At 37.1% G+C, this 16,021-nt stretch overlaps 1 protein-coding gene across 1 annotated transcript in view; it reads left to right on the top strand.

The window, feature by feature from the left end:
• Positions 1 to 4,878, top strand: part of LOC135198339 (mucin-2-like) — a 120,428-nt gene extending 115,550 nt beyond the window's left edge. Inside the window, exons 9-10 of the mRNA XM_064226074.1 lie at positions 1,822 to 2,462; positions 3,929 to 4,878. Coding sequence (XP_064082144.1) covers positions 1,822 to 2,462; positions 3,929 to 4,395 — 1,108 coding nt within the window. The 3' untranslated portion in view covers positions 4,396 to 4,878. The remainder of the gene's footprint in view (positions 1 to 1,821; positions 2,463 to 3,928) is intronic.
• The last annotated feature ends 11,143 nt before the right edge of the window (positions 4,879 to 16,021 follow it).

Genomic DNA, 16,021 nt, shown 5'->3' with positions numbered 1-16,021 from the left:
CTCAGCCCACTACATCTCGTCATACGACGCCGTTCAGATGCTTCCCTGGCTCAACTGATTCGAGGTGCCTCGCTAAATACAGCTCGCCTACAAACAACCATTTATGCAAAATTTTTCTGGATCAAAACAGATCCTTAGGTGTCCAGCCCCACTCATCTCGGACTCCAACAACACCATTTTCAGCTACCCTGGCTCAACAGATCCTAGGTGTCCTCAGCACTACATCTCGTCCTACGACGCCGTTCAGATGCTTACCCTGGTCAACTGATTTTAGGTGCCCTCAGCCTATACTATGTCCGACAACACCATACATGATTCCCGGCCAACAGATCCCTAGGGGTCCTCAGCCACTAATCTCGTCCTAACAACACCATTTGTACATGCTTACCTGGTCAACAGATCCTAGGTGCCCTCACGTACTACATCTAGTCCAACAACACCATTTTTCCTGCTTACCCGGGCACAACAGATCCGAGGTGTCCTCAGCCTACTACATCTCGTCCTACGACGACCGTTCAGATTTGAAGTTCCCATGGCCTCGGATCCCTAGGTGTCCTCAGCCCATTATCTCGTTAATACGGACGCCGTTCAGATGCTTCCCTGGCCTCAACTGATTCTAGGTGCCCCAGCCCCATACATCTCGTCCTCAACACCATTTACATGCTTCCCATAGGCTCAACAGATCCTAGCGTGGTCCTCAGCTACTACATCTCGTCCAACAACACCATTTTCATGCTACCATGGCTCAACAGATATTAGGTGTCTCAGCCTTACACATCTCGTCCTTACGAACCCGTTCAGATGCTTCCCGGGCTCAACCGATCCTAGGTGTCCTCAGCCCATAAATCTCGTCCTTTACGACGCCGTCAGGATGCTCTCCCTGGCTCAAACTGATTCCCTAGGTGGCCCATCAAGCCATAACATCTCGTCCTTACAAACACCATTACATGCTTCCCTGGCCTCAACAGATTACCTGGTGTCCTCAGCCTAATACACTCGCCTACAACCCCCCCCCAAAAAACCATTACATGATTTCCCGGGCCCTCAACAGATCCTAAGTGTCCTCAAGCCCACTTTTACATCTCGTCCAACAACACCATTTTTCATGATAACCCTGGCTCAACAGATCCTAGAGTGTCCTCAGCCCACTACATCTCGTCCTCCGACGCCCGTTCAGGATGCTTCCCGAGGCCTCACAGATCCCTAAGGTGTCCTCAGCCAACTACATCTAGTCCTACGACGCCGTCAGAATGCTCCCTGGCTCAACTGATTCCTGGGCCTTCAGCCACTACATCTCGTCCTACAACACCATTCCATTGCCTTCCGGCCTCAACAGAGCCTAGGTGTTCCTCAGGCCTACTACATCTCGTCATACAACACCATTTACATGCTTCCCTGACTCCAACAGATCCTAGGTGTCCTAGCTCACTTACATCTCGGTCCAAACAACCCAATTTTTCATGCTTACCCTGGCTCAACAGATTCCAGGTGGTCCTTCAGCCCCCACTACAATCTGTCCTACGACGCCGTTCAGATGCTTCCCTGGCCTCAACAGATTCTTAGGTTGTTCTCCCAGCCCACTTACGACGTTTCACCCTGCGTTCCCTGGCTCAACAGATCCTAGGTGTCCTTCAGGCCCACAAATCTCGTCCTACTACACCATTCAGATGCTTCCTGGATCACAGAGCCTAGTTGTCCTCAGGCCGCACTTAAGCCGTTCACATGCTTTCCTGGCTCAATAGATCCTAGGTGTCCTCAGCCCACTACGCCGTTCACATGCTTCCCTGGCTCAACAGATCCTAGGTGTCCTCAGTCCACTACACCGTTCACATGCTACCCTGGCTCAACAGATCCTAGGTGTCCTAAGCCCACAACATCTCGTCCTACTACGCCATTCAGATGCTTCCCTGGCTCAACTGATTCTAGGTGTCCTCAGACCTCTACACCTCGTCCAACTACTAGACCAACCACACCATTCAGATGCTTCCCAGGTTCTACAGATCCCAGGTGCCCTCAGCCTACTACCATACTAACCACACCATTCAGTTGCTTCCCTGGATCAACAGATCCTAGGTGTCCACAACCTACCACTCCTCAATCAACAACACCATTCAGATGTGTAGCAGGATCAAGAGATCCAAGATGTCTTCAGATTACAACTCCAAGTTCTCCTCTCCCACCTACAACACTTCCTAGATGTTTACCAGGTTCTAGAGATCCTCGTTGTCCGCAGACAGTCACTCCATTTGTTTGCACTCCAGGGTCCAAAGATCCTAGGTGTATTCAACCTACTACCCGTCCTACTACAACTACCACAACTCGACCAACTCCTAGACCAACGCCAAGACCTACCACCCAAATTAGTGATGGTACTGGAGAACAACCAGTCTCAACTAAGATGCCCGGAAAGGACCAAGATTTCCATGGTGACAAGGACCCAAAATACCATGCTTTCCATTCTTGTAAGTATGACAATAATAACACATACTTTCCTTTACAACCCTAAATTCACTAGTTGCTGATATTACAAAAAATGAGGTAAAAAAATTCCAGTCATCAGTTTTATGAAACTAATATTGATTAAGGAAGTAATAACACTAATTTAATAATAAAAGATTTGGTAACAATGAATGTTTTCATATAATATATATATATATATATATATATATATATATATATATATATATATATATATATATATATATATATATATATATATACAGTAGCACTAGCATTGTAGCATCTGCTAAGCATCTGGCAGTGTCTTATGGGAATAAATGAAGGATAGCTTTGGACAATACCATGTCTGTTTACAAACAAACACATACAACATATATATATATATATATATATATATATATATATATATATATATATATATATAGTTTGTGTGTGTTAGCACAGTAAGTCAACAATAATAAGGGATAGTGCTCATATTGTGGGAACATAACACCCTTCAGTAAGAAATGAAAATATTTTATTGAACATCACATGGAAAACATATTTGTTGCAGTCAGGAAAACTACTTTGGGTGTGAATAAAATGTGTGAACTAAGTCTGAAACTAATGGCAAAAACGTTTGGCTGCTTTGGGTTCAATAAAACTCGTCATAGTTTTAAGAGAAATTTAACTAGCATGGTGAGCATATGTTTTATCAATAAGATGTGGCCTATGTAACAATGTTTAGTGGCCGATGTGATCTGAATGTGGAAGTTGAATATGGGTGTTTCTTAGGTAAATGTGACCAGGTAAGTCAGCACAGGAACAGCACCTGAATAAAATTGTGGAATACAAGCAAGATTTGGGAGTATGAGTACGTAGTATGTACGGTGCCTGTTGGTTAATGAGGAGAAACCGATGTAGTAAAAAAGGAAGCTGAAACTGGACGCCTCCAAGAATATCGTTATGATAACCAATGAAAAACAGGAGGATGTTGAACGAATGTAAATAGAACAAGGATTTGGAAGGAAAATATGGGACTGATTGCACCCTTAAAAGGACGGTGTGTGATAATATAGGTTAAGTAATAGAGTAACAGAGATGATTGTAATGGTTGTTAACGCCACCCATCTTAATGAGTCTGAACAACAGGGGCTGACTGAAAATAAAATAATAGGCAGAACTGGTTGAGATCAATGTAAGTATAGGTTATGAAAAGCAAACGAAGTTAAAAAGATGACCAATCTACAAAAGTATTGATGTGATAAGAAGGTTAATATTAGTTAAATGACAAATCAAGAGTATTTTGAGTGGTCTATGAAGTGAAAGGAACGCAAGAGGTTAAACAAGCAGATAAACTGGGCACACAAGCATCTGCATCCGTCAGTACCAAACCCCCTTGTGTGTATACAAGGCACTATTTACAAATTTGCCATCCGCCTCGAGATCAAATCACCAAGCCGTTATTATTTTTTTATTTTTCTTTCAGGGTTATACCTGCCTCCTCCTCGCCCTAGGAGTCACGTGGGCCGACGTTCCGTGGCCAGCCCAGAAACCCTGATGGTGAACGTTGGCGTCCAACAACTTGTCAGTGGGCCAGAGTCCACGACAGGGAAAATTACCGTGGACCTAGACGGAGATAATCTTTTCTTGGAAATTGCCGAGTCAACCAGAGTCATCTTGCCAATGAGGGAAGCACTGCCTGTGGTAGAGGATGTAGCGCTTGATTACGGCGAGGAGATAGAAAACCACAGAGTGAGGAGAAACAGCGGAATGAAGGAATTCGCTGCACCAAAGAGCGCACCATCCCCGGTATCTTGGACTCCTTTGTCAGTGGCCCCTGCTCTTCTGCTAGCTATTTTGGCTGTGGCTACGGTTGCAGGGTTGGCCGTAGCCTTTCGAAAGCTTGCCGATCGCAGGCCGAAGGAGAGGCCAGCCACTGTTTACTGCGCATAAACGTGGAAAAATAACAGGGGAAAAGTATATATATTTTTTCTATGGACTGAACGTTGAAACAATGCATCATGATATGCGTTTTCATTTGTGTTTAATCTAATTTTAAAATTACAATTTTGATTTATTGATAAGTATAAGTAAAAAAAAATCATAGATATTAATGAGTATTCGGTGTCTGTGAGCGGGCTCATTGACATTTAATGTCTCACATGAATATGTTGAATTTTCAGTGTTTATATTTGTTATTTTCTTGACCAACAAACGATCATTTATTTCCTGATCGTTCCTGCACGGTAAACAAAAACACTAAGTGGTATTTCGATTTTAACTGAAAACGAAAAATGTAATCCAAGAATTTTTTTATTCGGTAAAATAAAGATTTTTTTAATATAACTAATTTCCTTTCGTTTGTCAGCTGGCTGAACAGGTGGAAGGAATATCTTTTTTTTACGTAACAGTATTTCATGATATATATAATATAATATATATATATATATATATATATATATAGATATTATATATATATATATATATATATATATATTATATTATATATACATACAAATAATGATTAACTTTGTACTATGATAAACGAGTATTGTTTAGTTACCTAAGCCGAAATCACTGTTTTGCGATTAATATGGATGATAATTACAGAAGTAACTGGAAGTACCTATAAACAATTTCAATTAAATTTCTCGCTTTTTTCTAATATTTTTTATTCAAAACAGTCGATAAGATCATTTGCTCGTAACTAAACTTTCTCGCGATATATATCTCATGGTCCTAAAAACCAGCCCAATTTTAAAACTTATAATTTTATTTTTTTCAAATCTTTTAACATCAAATAACACTTACCAGCGGGGGTACTTCTGAATGAACAAATAATGGAAATGACCACTTATCAAATGCCATAACATCAACATTACACATTCAGACAAAGTAAACACGCTTTGTATTTTGTTGGTCGTAAATTAGATTAAATTTGTCTGTCATGAACATCATATTCTGACTTAAAATAAGCGTTCGAGTATTTTGTTAATCACTATCAGATAAAAGTTGTCTTTAAATAATGTCTTTCATTCCGTGTACGACTTTGAAAAACTTCCTAGTTAAACATTAAAAGAAACTTAATTCTTTGTGTCTCTGGTGCATAGATGAATATTTAGTCAAGGGTGGTTTCAAAACGAGTAAGTGACCATATCACCGCATATATATAAATATAAATATATGCCAGTGGCTATGTGTCTGTGTGTTCGTGTGTGAATGAGTATATGTAGTGTAAATAGAAGCACTGTTGGTATTACACCACCAATGGTGAGTAACGCTTAATGCTTTGTATGTACTGTACATTGATAACTTTTGTATTGGTGGAGCATCTAATAAACAGCTATACAAATTTGCATTTTATTTCCACTTAGCTGCATTATCCATGTTTCTTGCTAAATGTAAGAATAATATTATGATATTTTCCCTATGTGTGGGTTTAGAGAGGAACTCAAGGTTGACTTATACTCTGCCATTAGTCACCAATGCTTTAATCGTAAAGTGACTAAAACAAAGTTTTTAAAAAAGGAAATCATTTTATTCGGCTTGCTTCAACAATCATACACACAAACAAACACACACACACACACACATATATATGTATACATATACACCTTCTCAAGTGTATTTTGTGGGGTCCAGAAAAATCTAAGACAACAAATAGAACTGTGTTCAGATGAAACTTCAACATTGTGAACCATATCACACAAATTCCACGATGTGACCCGGTTTTAAATTAAATCTGGGGCAAGGCCGAGGAATGGCAAGGAATGATATGGACACATTCCGTTGAATTTCACTGTACTTTTGTAGAACAAAGACATTTGAAATGAATTTTATGGTCACACAACAATAGTGGGTTACTGCTGGAGATGGAGAGTTGAATGAAGCTGGTAACCTCGTCTCAAAAGAAACAGTTGTACAATTTTACAAGAAACCTGCTCACACCCCTTAGCAAACTGAAGAATATGACAAGCTAATTCCACAAACTTTCAAGTGGCAATAACGAGCCAAACAGAGTAACTGAGGAGATTAAAATAAGAGAATTCTAAATACAACACCCATCAAACAAATGAAAATGTGGGTTTATGGGAAAATTAATTACAACTATATTACACAAAATAAATGCATAAAACAAGACGACATTCAGGATCTTGTCCAAGACACAAGAAATTGAAAAAAAAAATACATAAATAAAGATGGCGGCAAAGGGTACTATGCCGTAACTGTCCCCAAGGGCATCAGCACATATGACCTCCCTAACACACACACACCCCCACTTTTTTTTTTTTTTTTTTTTTTTTTTTTTTTTTTGTCCAGCAGGTCGCAATGTCATAAGGAACAGTGGGAGACTTCTTTTATTGCCACAGGTTTATGGTGGTCCTTGTGAGACTCTCCAATGGAAAGCCATCTGTGGAAACTAAAAAAAGAATGTTTAAATTCGATAAAATTATTATTATTATTATTATCATTACTATTAGAAGAGTGGATCCACAATAGTATGTCTGTTTGATTCTGTTATTTAAAACATAAAGCAGAAAGCTTTCGATGACTTGCACGGTCCTCCTTGTCAATCTGACTATAATTACAAAAAATAACTATGCAAAAACTTTCTGCTTTGTATTTTAAATAACAAAATCAAACAGACATACTATTGAGGATTTACTTTTCCATTTTATTGACTCATGTGGTTATGAATTTTCTATGAATTATTATTATTATTATTATTATTATTATTATTATTATTATTATTATTATTATTATTATTATTATTATTATTATTATTATTATTATATACGTTCATATAATCATGAATAATGAAATTTCAAAAGTCAATGAAGAGAGGATAAAAAGCAATGAAAAACAAGATGTAAGTATATTTCAAATGCTCAGCAAAAATGGACTAAAATAGATTCCATTACGTCGGCAATTACGTGAAATGCATGAAAAAGACTGCTGGATAATGCCAATTCATTTCAAAAGTCTACACAACCTTTTACAAAATCTGTGACTGAGACTGAATTTTTCAGTCTCGAATAACAAAAATGCTCTCCACTGACAGTCGAATCATAATATTCCGTAATGTTACTCAGATAACAGTGACAAGCTGATGAGACTGGTGACAGTTTCTGCTTGCACAAAGAACTTGCAGTTCAATATCAGTAAAGATAAGGTTATTTGCGTAAATAGAGATAGGTTACTGGGTAAACTAGAGTTAGCGTCGACTATGGGGAATGAAAACAGATCTGTATACAGATAAATTCCAAGACTACGAAGCATAGAGTAAGACGAAGGAATGATGCAAAAACTTAATAATGAGAAAATGAACTACGGTGTTAAGGTAAAGCTAAAGGAAAGAGAGATGTAGAGAGATCAAAAGTGCGAGTAAAACTGGAGAGCTGAGAAGAATGAGAAGTCAGTTAGTAAGAAAAGTATGACTGATGTTTTGGGAGAAGTAATAGACTGATAAAAGCTGATCACCGCAGAACTGCAAGATATCGGGGACTGCAGAGATCGATGGATCAGTATATGTCAGAGATTCAACATGATGCTGATGGTGCTTCCTGAGATGATGGGAGTATTTTTTTTTTTTATCAGTTGTACCACCCAACTTCTGAAACGCTGTTTATTTTGGAATAATAAAATAATAATATAATAATAATAATAATAATAATAATAATAATAATAAGAATAATAATAATAATAATAATACTGTTAAAAAGAATGGCAGAATTAAGCGAGTTGATTTTATATATTGTTTTTTCTATTTCCTTACAATTCGCTTCTCAGGCTCAGCGATGTTTCTGAGTAACTGACCAATATTCATATTGGGAATTTTCAAAAATCATAAAATTCCAATATGAATATTGGTCAGTTACTCAGAAACATCGCTGAGCCTGAGAAGCGAATTGTAAGGAAAATAGAAAAAACAATATATAAAATCAACTCGCTTAATTCTGCCATTTTTTTTTAACAGTATTTGCCTAAAAGAGGGTCTTCTACCAAAATAATAATAATAATAATAATAATAATAATAATAATTATTATTATTATTATTATTATTATTATTATTATTATTATTATTATTATTATTATTATTACATGATGCTAATGAGGCAGATAATGTCAACAAGATAACCTTATAAATGCTGTATATACAAAGTCGACCTACTCAAAGTAGAGACAAATTTACTTAAGTATGTATGCATGGTTGTTTGTCTGACCTCTGTTCATGAATACCTCAATGCTCTACTGGCAACTATATATGAATAACAAAAATTATGATGCTCATTTACATTTCATATGAAAACCAGTATGTTTCCTAAGCTGAATTGAACAATACCGTTACAAATGTCTTGCTAAGTAAGCACTGCCTCCACAACGACTGGGTTCGAAGGCAAACTCTTCAACCTTTAAAGCGATATAAGTTTCATTTCATAACCAAAAGCGAACTTTTCTTCCTCGCTTTTCCACAGCCCTTCACCGTTCGAAGATCCCCCAAAGATTCAAATGTATGACCCACGAATTGAATTTCTTTGTCCTTTTTCGTGTCACGGGGTCGACGCGAAGGGTCAGGGGGGGTCAACTCTGTCTGGGTAAAAATCGCTTGACTGTAGCTCTCCTTGACTGAGTCTTCTGTCCCTCCTGTTCCTCTCTCTTTCCCATTTTTTCTGCTTCTTTTTTTCTCTTTCCCTCGACGCCCATAACGGATTTTATTTTAGGGAGTTGTTCGTTTTGGTTTGCGCTTTAAAAGGCATGCCGTGTTGATCAAATTGTAATCCCAGCTATAAAGAATAAAAAGTTTTATTCAATCACTTATAAAAAATAGTTATTCTTTCATAGATTCTAACAATGAAAGGTGCAAAATCATGAATAACAAGACAAACTCTCGTTTCTGTAATAATTTGTACAATATTTTTTTAAAAATTACACATGCAAAATCCGATTGTGCTTAGGAAAGCAACACTACAAGGGCCTCTGTACTTGAAACTAAATTTTAACAAATTAAATTCCTTCCAAAAATTCCCTTTTTTGTGGGGTGGGGAAGGCTTTATCATTTTTCCTTTGTTCACTATCCCTTTGTTTCGCGACTTATATAATTTTTTATAATATCATCTGTGGAATTTCAGGATATTTTGTAAATTGCATCATCCGACGCTGTCGTTTCACTTTCATATTTCTGAAGGGCTTTTGGTCTATTCATATTTTCTGTCACCGACCTATTCTCTCTCTCTCTCTCTCTCTCTCTCTCTCTCTCTCTCTCTCTCTCTCCGTATCAAAAAATGTGCTCTTATTATGGATAATCCAGGTTACTATCGATGACTAAACATCAAGGGTCCAAATCAATATTTCCAAAATACATCAGCACATAATATCTTTTAGACTGATCGCTCAGGCCAGTCTTGTAAAGCAGATAATGCCCTGATACTGGCCAAGACCTGTGTGGCATTCAGTGAGTCCGTCGACCTTGGACGGTCTACTTGCTAGTAATCTGAAGCTTGGGCAAAAAAAAAAAAAAAAAAAAAAATCTGCAAATCTGAAACTCAAACGGTACTCAAATCTTGAAGAGCTGAGGCCCACTCAGCACAGGAAAGACTAGAATCGGGGTGGTTTTTCATGGATATACCAAGACTCTCCGATTTTCATTTGCTCCTTCGACATCTCTTTGTTGTGTGACGGACTGTTTCTCCTGTGGCCTCCCTTTGGAATTTTCTTTCCACTTTTTTCTGTGCATTTCGCTACGTTAATCATTGCCCGTTATACATTCACCAAACCACAACCTGTTTCCAGGTTTCGTAAGTCAGAGTCGAGCGTGATTTACTGGTGTTCTGCCATTACCCTAAACCTGTGATCCGTGGCCGAAATGGTGGGTAATATTACCTCTAGTAATGAATCACCTGGTTCGCACAACATTGCGAAATTAGGAAAGTGACTGCAAATGAATCACTTCTATACTGGTATCTGGTCGTAAGGGACAAGGAAATACGACGATCCAAAGGAAATGTTGAAAGATAAAACAAAGATTTGCCCTGATTGTGAGAATGTTACTTGTAAGAAAGTTACCAATATCATGTTACCATTTTAAATCCTCAGCTATTCAGATGACTAAGGAGCTCTTTGTGTCTGTTAAAATAACCATGTCTTTACTTTAGAATGAGCTCAAGCTGTTTTTTTAAAACATGTTTACTCAAAAGGTTAAATCTTGCAATTTGAAAAAAAAATTATGTTGCCAGTTCTGCCAACTACTTACAGAAATTCGTAAAGCATTGTTTTTTTTTTTTCGAAATATAAAAAAATGACACTTAAGAAAATTAACGAATACTATTATTTTACGTCAAAGATTAGACCATTATTAATTTATTTCTCCATTATTTGTCTATGGTACTCGATCGAATGGGCTACGAAACAGATGTATACAAATGACTGAAAAGGTCTGATGCCTCTGGATACCGCTTTACACTGTACATACATAGTGATTAATATCCCCTTAAAAAAAGCCATATCATACTTCAAAACGACTGGAATACTATGTGGCAAAAAAAAAAAAAAAAAAAAAAAACAGGCACGTTTCATTTATGACATTAACTGTACAAGTCTGAAGAAACAGAAAATTAAAGGTTGGTGTGCAAACAACAATTATGTGCTAAAGAATTTCAAAATAAAATAAAACTGTACTTCGGTAATTAAATGACATTAATAATATAACCAACGGAAAATACGAAAATGGTCAACCCTGCATTGTAATTCTATTATGACTGCAAACCAATTCATTATAGCTATTTACAACTTCTCAATAAAGTGTTTTAATCGTCGAGCAAAGTGCTGATTACATAAACTTATAATATCAATAATTAGTTTGCCAAGGATCAACCTTGACGATAAGCGTGCACGATGCAATGCTCATTAGGAGACGAAAAAGGCAAGGGCAATGCTTGCTTGACACAAGAACAAAGAGCTTTACTGCTTGCAATGGGAGACATTTCACGACAGCTTGCGTGATAAGAGTTTGTTGCTCCAGTGAAAATGAAGATTGCAGAGGGAACCAACTAAAATGAGATAAATGGAAGTATGAGAAGTCAAAGTATGTATGTAGTGGTATGTATGTTGTATGTATAGTATTTAGATGTATGATGTATGTATGCTAGTAATGTATATGTGTATATATATTATATCTATACAAATTACAACTTCGAGATATACATATATCTATATATGTAATATATATAAACGTGTGTGCGTGCGTATATGTGTCTCTATATGTATGGTGATCAATTGATTTGTCCTAGCATATAAGTTAGGCAACTCGAATTTCAAGGGCATATTAGAACGAACATGACAAAAGTGACTGAACACTGCCCATGTTTGGAAGGCTCAATGCCCAGTCTACTAAGAGAACATGTCATAGGTTGGGCGCTTGAAGTCTGCCATCAATTATGCTATTTTAGTCGTCGTAAAACGAGCTTTAAAAGTCTGCAAAGGCTCCTTTCAAGTTTAAGACGGATATCATTTTTATGAGTGTTTCTAAAGGTTTTCAAGCCATCAAAAGCAACTTCGTACTCACTAATGTTCCTCCCTTGGTTCTTGCTAAGGCAAAGTCATAAAGGTTTGCATTTTACAAAATGCATGTTAATGGTGTGCTTTAAAAGTTGAAGCTACATAAGCATCGTGTACATAAAAACATGTGACTCCATTGCTATTTCTAATTATTTAAGAAGAGCAGATACCTCTTAGGTACTCAGAATTATTCCATACATTTTTACAGACGAATCGAGGGCCGGCACCACCTCATAGATTGGCAATTAAGGCGCATAAAATTTCTAATTCACTCTTACACTCATCAATCTCTTCGTTCGAGACCCAGGTTGCCTACCCCTGGTTACATGAGGAGCCCCAGGTCCCCGGGTCCCAGTGGAACCTTAATTACAATGCAATTCATCATTCCTTTCACCATATAAACGAGCTTCTGGCTATTAAGGAATATCGCATTAAGCAACCTTAAACCGCGGAAAGAATACTAAATAATTTTCGTATAAAAGCTATAAAGAAGGACCGCTTCTTTTTTTATTAACCATCAAATTCATAAGTACCTGTAACTTTACATGTTTTTTAATCAATGAAATATATTTTTTTATACCTAGCTTTATCTTTCCCTTAAACATCTGACTCTCTCCATATATCCTCTCATAAAACGATGAAATAGCCTTACCTTTACTTGACCTATATTTACTTCGTAAAATAATACTATATACACCGAAGACTAGTTATTTTTATACTTTAGTTTTGCCTTGCTGGTGAAATGGTAGCAAAGGGTCACATCCTAATTTTTCTTAATTCTAAAATATTTACATGCTAACGACAGTCATAAAATTCATCACATTACTTGTCTTGTGATGAAAGTAGTTAAAATTTGTAGGTCATGGCAGTATAACGACAGGTGAACGTCACTAAAAGTCACAGGTAAACGTGACTTCACTGAAAGTCAAACTCCACTGGCATATAAACTCCCTACGAAATTCCACCTTTCAGAAAGCTCGAGGTGATCATATCACATATACAATAACGGTTTTTCCCCATTGCCTTCAAGATTCCTTTCTTTAAACTAAACGGAATAGTCCTGGATGTAAATATCTTTACAGCCTTATGATAGCACTGGTAGGTGTTACAAATGACTGAAGATGGCAATTTCCTGAATGCTAACATTCTGTAGATACCTTTACAAAAGACCATTCGCATCCTTATGCAATTCAATTTACCATTACTTTAATTACTTTACTTAATTCAGCGCCAAGAGGGAGATATAAAGATACTCATAGAGATGAGCTCGCTTACAAATTATGGATTACATGCTCGCATAAGTTTGCAATTGAATGATATGACCCAAACAGATACGATGAGAGTAAAAGAAACCGAGAGGCGTTTCCTCATGATGAATGCTTCAATAATCACCACGATAACCGTAATTACAAGATCTCTGGCGGATCAAAAACCTTGAAATCCTTCACCGCGAGAGAGGTCAAAAGGAGTACAGAAATTGGCAGGTATCCATCCCTTAAATATCCCTCTTTCCTGACAGAAGAATCTGCTTTATGGCATAAGCCTTGAAAACACGTTTTCATTCAAGTTTCAAGATGGAAAACCAAAATGGAGTTTGGGGTTTGGAGTGGAGAGAGAGAGAGAGAGAGAGAGAGAGAGAGAGAGAGAATGTTCTTCCACTGCTGCTAAAATCCTTTAAAACTCTAGGTAAAATATTAATCAGTAACTACAAGAAAGATTGTTTTCTGTTAATACCTCTAGAATTCAAAGTAACTATATAAGTGATTGTTTATCACTGTATTTTACGTGTTACATAAACACGTTCCAATACACACACAGATAGATAGATAGATAGATAGATAGATAGATAGATATAGATAGATACATATGTGCGTATATATACAAATATATAGATGTATATATAAATTGTATACACTTGTAAAAATGAAAATAAAGTAATCACTGACAAAAGTTAAATGAAACGGCAATTTTAACAACAAAATTCCCAATTATATAAGCGAACTTAGGAAAAAAAGATAGCCGGACCATCTTAACATTAATGATCAAGCATACATTCATGAACTTTACGGCTGCAATCTAAAATATTGCAAGCGTTTGCAAATGAACCCAGGGAATACCTCACAGCGAAGGTAGGTACATCGCACATCCGGGATCTGCAATGGGTTCTCAGTTATATAACCTGCTGGCTGTATCAGATATGGAAGGCACGGTGTGTTGCTGACCAACGTAGGGATAATTTGTATTTTCCCTTCAATGCCAGGCAGGTATACGTATACTTCCAGCAGAGAGACACAGAAACAGAAATGATAAAGCATCTTGAGGTTGCGAAAGGCCGTCATGCAAAGTAGAGACCTCTGATAATAATGAACTTCGGCACAATACCTAGTTTGAAAAATTGTTAAATTAATTACTTTTTGGCAAAACCCTCCTGTTTTATGGTCAGTTGGGCGAAATTTTTCCTTCATTCCTAATGATACCCAATCTCAAACTTGGAAGGCAAAAAATTTATATTTTCGTAGATTGCAAAGAACGATGGACATATCGAACTGGTTTGCTCTTGCAATAACAACCTCTCCGTTATAGGAAATAATGTTTAAATACAACATACGTTATGAAACCAGTTCAATATTGGTTACAAATACATAATAAATAACCAAGGGCAATATCTAGAGAAGATAACTGAACCGCAAAGGTACTGAGACATTCTACGCTCTAACTGGGTATAGGTGCAACGATGATGTGCAACAGTGAAACATACCCAAGAATAATGTTATGTACGCACCAGAAAAAGCATGCATGAATACGTCAAGAGTGCTGATTCTAAAAAGGTAGTAGCATCAAGCTTTGTGACACGACTATCAAAATGATCTTAGATATATGGAAAGAAGTAATTTTTCATTTCTTCAACATTCATAGGAAGTCTTCATGAATCCTGGATCAAAATGAAACTTAAGTCTACGCTGACCCAGTGGATTGGTGTAACAAAGTTTAATTTAATTTATTTTGAAAAAGGCATGAACTAACAATCAGTAATAAATGTCAGTTGATAATTTTCCATCTTCCGTTTTCTGAATGGTGCGCAGTTGTTTCAAAGTTGTCTGTAATGATCCTGAGATATTTATTATACATTAAGGATGAGGGTAAGAGAAAAGGCAATTAAGCTAATTAGAAAACATGCGAGAGTACGCAATGTTTTCCTCGGTACTGCTGTGTAAACAGCAAAGGCCCACTAAATATAATTTCTTATTTTCAAGGAATAATAACGAAGTTTCGATCAAATGACCAGTAATACTTAAATCCTGCATAATTTCCTCTCCTCTAATTTTTCCAAATTTTCTTTACTAGCGTGAAACAAGGCAACAGCACGCATGTGTACTTGGCTTGCAATAACCCACGATTTATTGACCGGAGCGTTATCTTAATTGAATGCTTGCTAAATACCTATTTTAGGAAGTCCTTTTTCACTTTTTTTTGGGGGGGATGGTTTGGATTGGATGGTTGGGGGCGGGGGTTGAAGCTTAACCTTGGAGACCACGTTCCTCTCCATGCATGAGAGGTCAGCTAGCATTATTGGATTCCTTTAAGCTATCAACATAATCTTCAGAAACTAAGAGAATATTTATCGAGCAAGTTTGCAGACAATCTTATTCTGTTATTTAACTCTTATCATATAACATTTACCTTAGCTGAAACATAAGGGAAACTAGCCTCCCTCAAAAGCTGGGGATATGACGCGAGACAATGTATAGTAATGCTATGACTGGCTTACCTGTAGTTGACACGTCCTTTTACTAAAAACATCCCTCAAGTATATAAAAAAAATTCGTGAGTTCTTTTCAAAACATATACAGTTCGAGAGAGAGAGAGAGAGAGAGAGAGAGAGAGAGAGAGAGGTGGGGGACAGGTTAGGAGGTGAGTGAGGTGTTCAAGGTCGTAACTCTCGGGTATAATCTAATGTACTCGGTTCCTTCAAGGGACTGTAACTCGACAACAAAAGCAGGAAAAATTTCTGTAAATATTTTGA

This window comes from Macrobrachium nipponense, chromosome 11 (genome assembly GCF_015104395.2).
Source record: "Macrobrachium nipponense isolate FS-2020 chromosome 11, ASM1510439v2, whole genome shotgun sequence".
Lineage (NCBI taxonomy): Eukaryota > Metazoa > Arthropoda > Malacostraca > Decapoda > Palaemonidae > Macrobrachium > Macrobrachium nipponense.
This window is presented reverse-complemented; position numbering and strand designations above follow the sequence as displayed.